The sequence below is a fragment of the Oncorhynchus kisutch genome, linkage group LG11 (genome assembly GCF_002021735.2).
Source record: "Oncorhynchus kisutch isolate 150728-3 linkage group LG11, Okis_V2, whole genome shotgun sequence".
Classification (NCBI taxonomy): domain Eukaryota; kingdom Metazoa; phylum Chordata; class Actinopteri; order Salmoniformes; family Salmonidae; genus Oncorhynchus; species Oncorhynchus kisutch.
Window position 1 is genome coordinate 86,088,116 of NC_034184.2, and position 10,000 is coordinate 86,098,115.

Consider the following 10,000-nt stretch of genomic DNA (forward strand, 5'->3'; position numbering starts at 1 on the left):
TTTTTTTTTATTTCACCTTTATTTAACCAGGTAGGCTAGTTGAGAACACCTTTATTAACCAGGTAGGCTAGTTTGAAACACCTTTATTTAACCAGGTAGGTCTAGTTGAGAAACCTTTAGTTACAACCAGGTAGGCTAGGTGAGACACCTTTATTTAACCAGGTAGGCTAGTTGAGAACACCTTTATTTAACCAGGTAGGCTAGTTGAGAACACCTTTATTTAACCAGGTAGGCTCGTTGAGAACACCTTTATTTAACCAGGTAGGCTAGTTGAGAAAATTATTGAACAGTAGTAGTTAGAACACCTTTAATTTAACCAGGTAGGCTAGTTGGAAAACACCGTTATTTTAACCGATGTAGGCTAGTTGAGAACAACCTTTATTTAACCAGGTAGGCTAGTTGAGACACCTTTATTAACAGGTAGGCTAGTGAGAACACCTTTATTTAACCAGGTAGGCTAGTTGAGAACACCTTTATTTAACAGGTAGGCTAGTTGAGAACACCTTTATTTAACCAGGTAGGCTAGTTGAGAACACCTTATTAACCAGGTAGGCTAGTTGAGAACACCTTATATTTACACCAGGTAGGCTAGTTGAGAAACCACCTTTTATTTCTAACACATGTAGGCTAGTAGCGAAACACCTTTAATTCTAACCAGGTAGGCCTAGTTGTGAGAAACACCTTTACTATTACACCAGGTAGGCTAGTTGAGAACACCTTTAATTAACCAGGTTAAGGCTAGTTGAGAACCACCCTTTATTTAACAGGTAGGCTAGTTGAGAACACCTTCTATTTTAACCAGTGAGGTAGTGATAAACACCTTTATTTAACCAGGTAGGCGATATGAGACAACTTTATTTAACCAGGTAGGGCTAGTTTAGAACACCCTTTATTAACCAGGTTAGGCCAGTGCAGAAACCGTTTATTTAACCAGGTAGGCTAGTGAGAACACTTTATTTAACCAGGTAGGCCAGTTGAGAGACACCTTTATTACCAGGTAGCTTAGTGAAGAACACCTTTATTTAACCAGGTAGGTAGTTAGAACACACTTTATTTAAACCAGGTAGTGGCTAGTTGGGTATACCACCTTTATTTAACCCAGGATAGGCTAGTTGAGAATCACCTTTTATTATAACCAGGATAGGCTAGTTGAGAATCCCCTTTAATTTAACCCAGGTCAGGCTAGTTGAGAACACCTTTATTTAAACCAGGTAGGCTAGTTGAGAACACCTTATATTTAACCAAGTAAGCTAGTTAGAAAACACCTTTATGTAACCAGCTAAGGCAGTCTAGAAACCCTTTATTTAACCAGGTAGGCTAGTTGGGAACACCTTTAATTTAACCAGGTTAGCGTCAGTTTGAGAACACCTTTATTTAACCAGAGTAGGCTATTGAGAATACCAGGTAGGCTAGTTGAGAACACCTTTATTTAACCAGGTTAGGCTAGTTGAGAACAAGTTCTCATTTACAACTGCGACCTGGCCAAGATAAAGCAAAGCAGTTCGACACAAACAACAACACAGAGTTACACATGGAATAAACAAACGTACAGTCAATAACACAATAGAAAAGTCTATATACAGAAGTAAATACGATATAACAATTAAACCCTGGAGCGGTAGATGTGCAGAAGATGAATGTGCAAGTAGAGATACTGAGGTGCAAAGGAGCAAGATAAATAAATACAGTATGGGGATGAGGTAGTTGGATGGGCTATTTACAGATGGGTTCTAGTATATTATCTTTTCAGTGATTGAGTTCTATGTCCATTTTCTAGCACCAGTTACTCCCAAAGATGGTAATGAGGATGGGGGGGGGGGCAGAAAGTTGTTCTGTTGTTGTTATTCCTCCTCGACACCAACACCTCAGGTCTAAGAGAAGTTAGCACTGTAGGCCCTCCCTAGTCTTCAATCTCCCTCAGTGTTGGTCTTCAATCTCCCTCAGTGTTGGTCTTCAATCTCCCTCAGTGTTAGTCTTCAATCTCCCTCAGTGTTAGTCTTCAATCTCCCTCAGTGTTGGTCTTCAATCTCCTCCAGTGTTGGTCTTCAATCTCCCTCAGTGTTGGTCTTCAATCTCCCTCAGTGTTGGTCTTCAATCTCCCTCAGTGTTGGTCTTCAATCTCCCTCAGTGTTGGTCTTCAATCTCACCCAGTGTTGGTCTTCAATCTCCCTCAGTGTTGGTCTTCAATCTCCCTCAGTGTTGGTCTTCAATCTCCCTCAGTGTTGGTCTTCAATCTCCCCCAGTGTTAGTCTTCAATCTCCCTCAGTGTGGTCTTCAATCTCCCTCAGTGTTAGTCTTCAATCTCCCTCAGTGTTAGTCTTCAATCTCCCTCAGTGTTGGTCTTCAATCTCCCTCAGTGTTGGTCTTCAATCTCCCTCAGTGTTGGTTATGTTTCACACTGATCCCGGTAGATAGAATTTCAGTAAGGCACAGATCTAGGATCAGCTTAATCGTTCTGACATTTTAATGTTAACCATTAGAGGGAAGGCCAAAGGGCTCTGGTCAAAAGTAGGGCACTATGTAGGAAATAATGTGCAATTTGGGATACTCTCTCCTCTCTCGTTCTCTCTCTCTCCTATCACTTTCTCTCTCTCTCTCTCTCTCTCGTTTCTCTCTCTCTCCTATCACTTTCTCTCTCTCTCTCTCGTTCTCTCTCTCTCTCTCTCTCTCGTTCTCTCTCTCTCTCTCGTTCTCTCTCTCTCTCTCTCTCTCTCTCTCTCTCCTATCACTTTCTCTCTCTCTCTCTCGTCTCTCTCTCTCTCTCTCTCTCGTTCTCTCTCTCTCTCTCGTTCTCTCTCTCTCTCTCTCTCTCTCTCCTATCACTTTCTCTCTCTCTCCTATCACTTTGAGTATTGTTCCGCTTGGGCAGCACAGAGGGCAGTCGGTGGACAGCGGTTGAATTGCATTGTGGTCCATGGTGAGTGAACGGGGACCTGTGATTGGTTCTGTCAGCGGGTCTTTAGAGCTGGGCACAGCGCTGGGTACTGGATCCGTGTGGGAAAGAACAGACTCATACAGTAAACCATCTCTCTTCTCTGTGGTGTGCTCTCTCTCCCTCGTTCTCTCCTGTTTTTCCCTCTGTTTGTCTGTCAAAAAGTCTCCCTCTCTTCTCCATGGTGATGCAGAGAGAGGGAGCGAGCGGGAGGGAGAGAGAGAGAAGAGAGGGAGAGAGCGGGAGGGAGAGAGAGAAACAGAAAGAGGATCAAAGGGTTTTGGCAGAGACAAACTGCACCAGTAAACTAACCTTCCTCTCTTTTTTCCCTCCTTCCCCCTCTTCTCTCTTTCCTATAGACCACCAAGGCATTCCTTCCCAAGATGTTGGAGCTGAACCACGGCCACATTGTGACGGTTGCCAGCTCTCTGGGGCTATTCAGCACAGCTGGTGTGGAGGTGAGTTACTACACATGAATGAGACACTCTCTCTTGGTTAGTTAGTAGTACTATGTAGTACACACAGAGACAGAGAGACAGAGAGACAGAGAGACAGAGAGACAGAGAGACAGAGAGACAGAGAGACAGAGAGACAGAGAGACAGAGAGACAGAGAGACAGACACAGAGACACAGAGACACAGAGACACAGAGACACAGAGACAGCGACACAGAGACAGCGACACAGAGACAGCGACACAGAGACAGCGACACAGAGACAGCGACACAGAGACAGCGACACAGAGACAGCGACACAGAGACAGCGACACAGAGACACAGACACAGAGACAGAGACACAGAGACAGCGACACAGAGACAGCGACACAGACACAGATATTCGCCTTTCTCATATTATTCCCCCCAACTCTGGAAATTTAAAGAACAGAGATGAGCTTTGGGGGCCCTCTGTCTATTGTAGGGGGGGGGGGTCTGGGGGCCTGTTACGGGGCCCTCTGTCTATAGTGGGGGGGAGGTCTGGGGGCCTGTTACGGGGCCCTCTGTCTATTGTAGGGGGGTCTGGGGGCCTGTTACGGGGCCCTCTGTCTATAGTAGGGGGGGGGGGTCTGGGGGCCTGTTACAGGGCCCTCTGTCTATAGTAGGGGGGGGTTTAGGGGGCCTGTTATGGGGCCCTCTGTCTATAGTAGGTGGGGTTTAGGGGGCCTGTTACGGGACCCTCTGTCTACAGTAGGGGGGGGGGTCTGGGGGCCTGTTACGGGGCCCTCTGTCTATAGTAGGGAGGGTCTGGGGGGCCTGTTACGGCACCCTCTGTCTATAGCTTGGGGGGGGTCTGGGGACCTGTTACGGGGCCCTCTGTCTATAGCTTGGGGGGGTCTAGGGGGCCTGTTACGGGGCCCTCTGTCTATAGCTTGGTGGGGTCTAGGGGGCCTGTTACGGGGCCTTCTGTCTGTAGTTCGGGGGGGGTCTAGGGGGCCTGTTACGGCGCCCTCTGTCTATAGCTTGGGGGGTCTGGGCGTGGGCGCCTGTTACGGGGCCCTCTTACGGGACCCTCTGTCTGTAGCTGGGGGGGCCTGTTCTGGGGCCCTCTGTTTGCAGCTGGGGGGGACTGGGGCTGGGCCCATAGGGCCCTTGGCTCTGAGTGAAGAACAGGCTGACATGTCTCCGTGGGAGGGAGACATCTTCATCAGGTTCTTTGTGAAACCATCGCAGCTCTCTCAGTATTCACATCACAGCCAATTCACTCTAAATGGAGGGGACTTTGTTTTCACTTTTTTTTGTGTGTGGGGGGGGGGGGGGGGGTCATCTTTCGTCCAGGCCCCTCACTGTTTCTTTTTGTGTGTTATCCGAGTCAGTGTTAAAAGGATTTGATGTGGTCATTTGTCCTGGGGACAATAAGAAGAGTGGCTGTAGCTGTCACTCTCTGTTGTGTGTTCCAGAGAAGCCTTCTAGAATGCTTCTTTAATATTCTAGAACACATGGACTCCCTTTCACTCTCTCTCTCCATTCCAGAGTGGTGTCATTTTCATTCTGTCTTTAGGCACCGCTACCCCATTGCCTTTTGTTTTCCTAGCTGTTGTTGCACAGGCGGGAACTCATCCATAACCATTAAGTCTCTCTTCAAAGGGACTGGAGCACAGTCAAGGTTTTAACCTATAATACTTCATAGAAATTGAATGTGATTTTAAGGCAGGAGGGACTATTCATTTAGGAACCATAGTTTGGCAGGCATGTCACGTGGGCACAGTCTCATCTCCTTTATCCTCTCTGGGTTTGCCCAAGCTGCTTTTGAAGATTAGGCCCCCGGCGAACCATCAAACCCTCCCCGCCCCATAAATCAATCCAACCCCAACCCATCCCCAACCCATGCCCAACCCAACCCAATCCCAGCCCATAACCCAATCCAATCCCAGCCCATAACCCCACCCAATCCCAGCCCATAACCCAATCCAATCCCAGCCCATAACCCCACCCAATCCCAGCCCATAACCCAATCCAATCCAACCCATAACCCAACCCATCCCCAACCCAATCCCAGCCCATAACCCAATCCCAACCCATAACCCAACCCATCCCCAACCCAACCCAATCCCAGCCCATAACCCAATCCAATCCCAGCCCATAACCCAATCCAATCCCAGCCCATAACCCAATCCCAGCCCATAACCCAATCCAATCCCAGCCCAGCCCATCCCCGACCCAACCCAATCCCAGCCCATAACCCAATCCAATCCCAGCCCATAACCCAATCCAATCCCAGCCCAGCCCATAACCCAATCCTGACGCCCATTCTATTCCAGTGTAATTCTACGACTGTGTCTTTACTCCAGTGTGATAGCTACACAGGATTTAACAGGGACACCTTTTCCTCTCATGACCCCCTATAGGATTACTGCGCCAGTAAGTTCGGGGCCATCGGCTTCCACGAGTCGCTGAGCCACGAGATCAAGGCTTCGGATAAGGACGGCATTAAGATGACGCTGGTGTGTCCCTACCTGGTGGACACGGGCATGTTCAAAGGCTGCAGGATAAGGTGACTCATCCATCAATCAATCAATCAATCAATCAATCAAATAATCAACCAATCAATCAATCAAATAATCAACCAATCAATCAATCAAATTATAAATCAATCAATCAAATAATCAACCAATCAATCAATCAAATTATAAATCAATCAATCAAATAATCAACCAATCAATCAATCAAATAATAAATCAATCAATCAAATAATCTATCAATCAATCAAATAATCAATCAATCAATCAATCAAATAATCAATAAATCAATCAATCAAATAATAAATCAATCAAATAATCAATCAATCATTATATCAAATAATCAATCAAATAATCAATCAATGAATCAATCAAATAATCAACCAATCATTCAATCAAATAATCAATCAATCAATCAATCAAATAATCAATCAATCAATCAAATAATCAATCATTCAATCAAATAATCAATCAATCATTCAATCAAATAATCAATCAATCAATCAAATACTCAATCAATCAATCAAATAATCAGTCATTCCACTCAAATCAATTAATCATAACGTGATTCATAGTGTGCTTTATCCCTTAGCATTTAAATGTCTATTTAAATATACGTTGGAGGTTAATAATTTAAATTAAATAATTTAAATTATTAAATTAAACGAAACCAGGGAGCCTACTGCTAACAGCAATGTTCCTTAAAAACAAATTCAGTCACGGAGCAAATTTCCCGTCTACTGAGAGCGCACGCAACCTTCAACGTTGTACTTATGATGCGCGTTTATTGTGAACCGGCTGTACCCACTTTGAGTAGTTACAATTTTAACATTGGACAAGTAGGTCACTGTGGCTATTTGATCAAAATATGGGCCTACCGGAGTGTCCTACCATCAAAAACTATGGAGAAAATGCATCCCATAATATTTGAACATGGAAATAGCTGTTCTATCAGTCAGACTACAGGAGCAGACAATGTGTGGTGTTCAATGTAGACCTACATTCCATCAGACTTTTGAAGAAAAACACATGCAGGGCTTGACCTTTAACCTGTTTATACACTTGTCCTTCAGACAAGGAGGTGACTGAAAATGTTGTGTTTGATGCAGGAAACCACTTTACAAAATAAAAATGCATAATTATTCCCAAACCATTATTACAGGAGAATCAGACAAATTATTATTAATTAATTATTATACCCTCTGCCTATTGGCTACGTATCTTATTCAAACCTCTCTTAAAATACAACACTGCCCCTTTAAGACAGAACAAAAGTATCAAGTAGTATCACTTCCCCCATTGCTGACTATAAATTAGCTATAACTCGCTAACTAGAAAGATTATGTACAAATATACACACGTGGCTACATGCAATGGGCTGGTGATGTACTGCAATGCACTGTACTGTATTGTACTATACACTGAGTGTACAAAACATTAGGAACACCTGCTCTTTCCATGACATACACTGACCAGGTGAATTCAGGTGAAAGATATGATCCCTTATTGATGTCACCTGTTAAATCCACTTCAAATCAGTGTAGATGAAGTGGAGGAGACAGGTGGTTAAAGAAGGATTTTTATACCTTGAGACAATTGAGACATGGATTGTGTATGTTTGCCATTCAGAGGGTGAATGGAAAAGACAAAATATTTAAGTGTCTTTGAACGGGGTATGGTAGTAGGTGTCAGGCACTGGTTGGTGTCAAGAACTGCAACGCTGCTGGGTTTTTCAAGCTCAACAGTTTCCCTGTGTGTATCAAGAATGGTCCACCACCCAAAGGTCATCCAGCCAAGTTGACACAACTGTGGGAAGCATTGGAGTCGACAAGGGCCAGCATCCTTTCGACACCTTGTAGAGTCTGTGCCCCGGCGAATTGAGGCTGTTCCGGGGGGGGCAAAAGGGAGCGCAACTCAATATTCGGAAGGTGTTCTTAATGTTTGGTACACTCAGTGTACTGCACTGTTCTACGGAGTTGACTAGTGCCTTAACCTGTATGTCGATGTCAGTGTTTCACCTAGAGCTCTACCAAACCAAGGCACACCCTCTCTACCTCCCCTAACAGGTGTACCGTGAATACTGTTCCCCTCTTTAGTTACAATGGTTCCCCCCGCTGGTTTCTGTATCTGAACTGGCCTATTCTAGGTGTTGATATCAATAGATATGGTTTAGATAAGATCAGACTTGGTTGTCTGTTGTGTACAAACTCTGCACTTACGTTGCTGAATAGCACCCTGGGCACTTTCCCCTTGTGTTTATGTGTGTGTTCTGCCCTCGTTCTGGCTGTCTCTAACTGTTATGCCACTTCCTGTCTGTACAGGAAAGAGATCGAGCCTTTCCTGCCTCCCCTGAAGCCAGAGTTCTGTGTAACACAGTCTATGAGGGCCATTCTCACCGATCAGGCTATGATCTGCACCCCTCGTATAGTATACATGGTTAACTTCATGAAAAGGTCAGTCCAGTCTTTCTCCCTCTGTCTTTCTCTCTCTCAATTCAATTAATAAATACATGCTTTATTGGCATGAATGGGTGGTTGCCATCTCTTCTCTTTCCACATCCCTCTCCTCTCTTTCCACATCCCTCTCTTCTCTTTCCACATCCCTCTCTTCTCTTTCCACATCCCTCTCTTCTCTTTCCACATCCCTCTCTTCTGTTTCCACATCCCTCTCCTCTCTTTCCACATCCCTCTCTTCTCTTTCCACATCCCTCTCCTCTCTTTCCACATCCCTCTCCTCTCGTTCCACATCCCTCTCTTCTCTTTCCACATCCCTCTCTTCTCTTTCCACATCCCTCTCCTCTCTTTCCACATCCCTCTCCTCTCTTTCCACATCCCTCTCCTCTCTTTCCACATCCCTCTCCTCTCTTTCCACATCCCTCTCCTCTCTTTCCACATCCCTCTCCTCTCTTTCCACATCCCTCTCCTCTCGTTCCACATCCCTCTCTTCTCTTTCCACATCCCTCTCCTCTCTTTCCACATCCCTCTCTTCTCTTCTCTTTCCACATCCCTCTCTTTCTCTTCTCTTTCCACATACCTCTCCTCTCTTTCCACATCCCTCTCTTCTCTTTCCACATCCCTCTCTTCTCTTTCCACATCCCTCTCTTCTCTTTCCACATCCCTCTCCTCTCTTTCCACATCCCTCTCTTCTCCTCTCTTTCCACATCCCCTCTCTTCTCTTTCCACATCCCTCTCTTCTCTTTCCACATCCCTCTCCTCTCTTTCCACATCCCTCTCTTCTCTTCTCTTTCCACATCCCTCTCTTCTCTTCTCTTTCCACATACCTCTCCTCTCTTTCCACATACCTCTCCTTTCTCCAGTGTGTGAATGAACTCAGACCCTCTCCTTTCTCCAGTGTCTGAATGAACTCAGTCCCTCTCCTTTCTCCAGTGTCTGAATGAACTCAGACCCTCTCCTTTCTCCAGTGTCTGAATGAACTCAGACCCTCTCCTTTCTCCAGTGTCTGAATGAACTCAGACCCTCTCCTTTCTCCAGTGTGTTGTGAATGAATTAATGTCTCTAAATGAAGAGCTTGTGTATCTGACCTCTGTTTTCTCTCCTCTCTACAGCTTCCTGCCCTTCGAGGCCATCGTTTGTATGTACAGGTTCCTCGGTGCTGATAAGTGTATGTACCCTTCCTTGCCCAGAGGAAGGAGCTGATGAACAACAACGAGGCTAAGGGGGACATCTAGGGGGCGCTGTTGCCGCATGGTGGGGTGGGGCCCATAACCCTAGAGGCACAAGGATAAGACCACTGAGGGTGCATGGAGGAGGAGGAGGATTTAAAAAAGACTGAATCTAGACTGGTGAACTTGCATTGAGCAGATACAAAGGTCCTCTGAAACGATGCCAGCTGTGTTACTACACAAAGGATTTTTATTTCTCTTCGTTTTTTCATAGTTGTCTTTTTATTTTTTATGTTTTTTTTCTTCTAAGGTTTGTTTAAAGAAACCAACCATCTATATACTGTGTCAATAGTTCTTTTTTTTTTTTTTAAATCATATGAAAAAAAAGGTATTAACTATTTACGTAATGTAGTCACCAACTTTTTATTTAGTATCTTTGTGGAAATATACAGTATGTTACTGTACAGTAAAATCTTGTCACTTTCCAGTTTCTCT

At 44.9% G+C, this 10,000-nt stretch overlaps 1 protein-coding gene across 1 annotated transcript in view; it reads left to right on the plus strand.

Moving 5' to 3' along the window:
* LOC109885478 (retinol dehydrogenase 10-A) overlaps nt 1–10,000 on the plus strand; it is a 25,832-nt gene that overhangs the window by 14,451 nt on the left and 1,381 nt on the right. The window contains exons 3-6 of the mRNA XM_031836436.1: nt 3,292–3,390; nt 5,773–5,918; nt 8,205–8,336; nt 9,449–10,000. The exon at nt 9,449–10,000 is cut by the window's right edge and continues 1,381 nt beyond it. Of these exons, the coding sequence (XP_031692296.1) occupies nt 3,292–3,390; nt 5,773–5,918; nt 8,205–8,336; nt 9,449–9,539 (468 nt within the window). The 3' untranslated portion in view covers nt 9,540–10,000. The remainder of the gene's footprint in view (nt 1–3,291; nt 3,391–5,772; nt 5,919–8,204; nt 8,337–9,448) is intronic.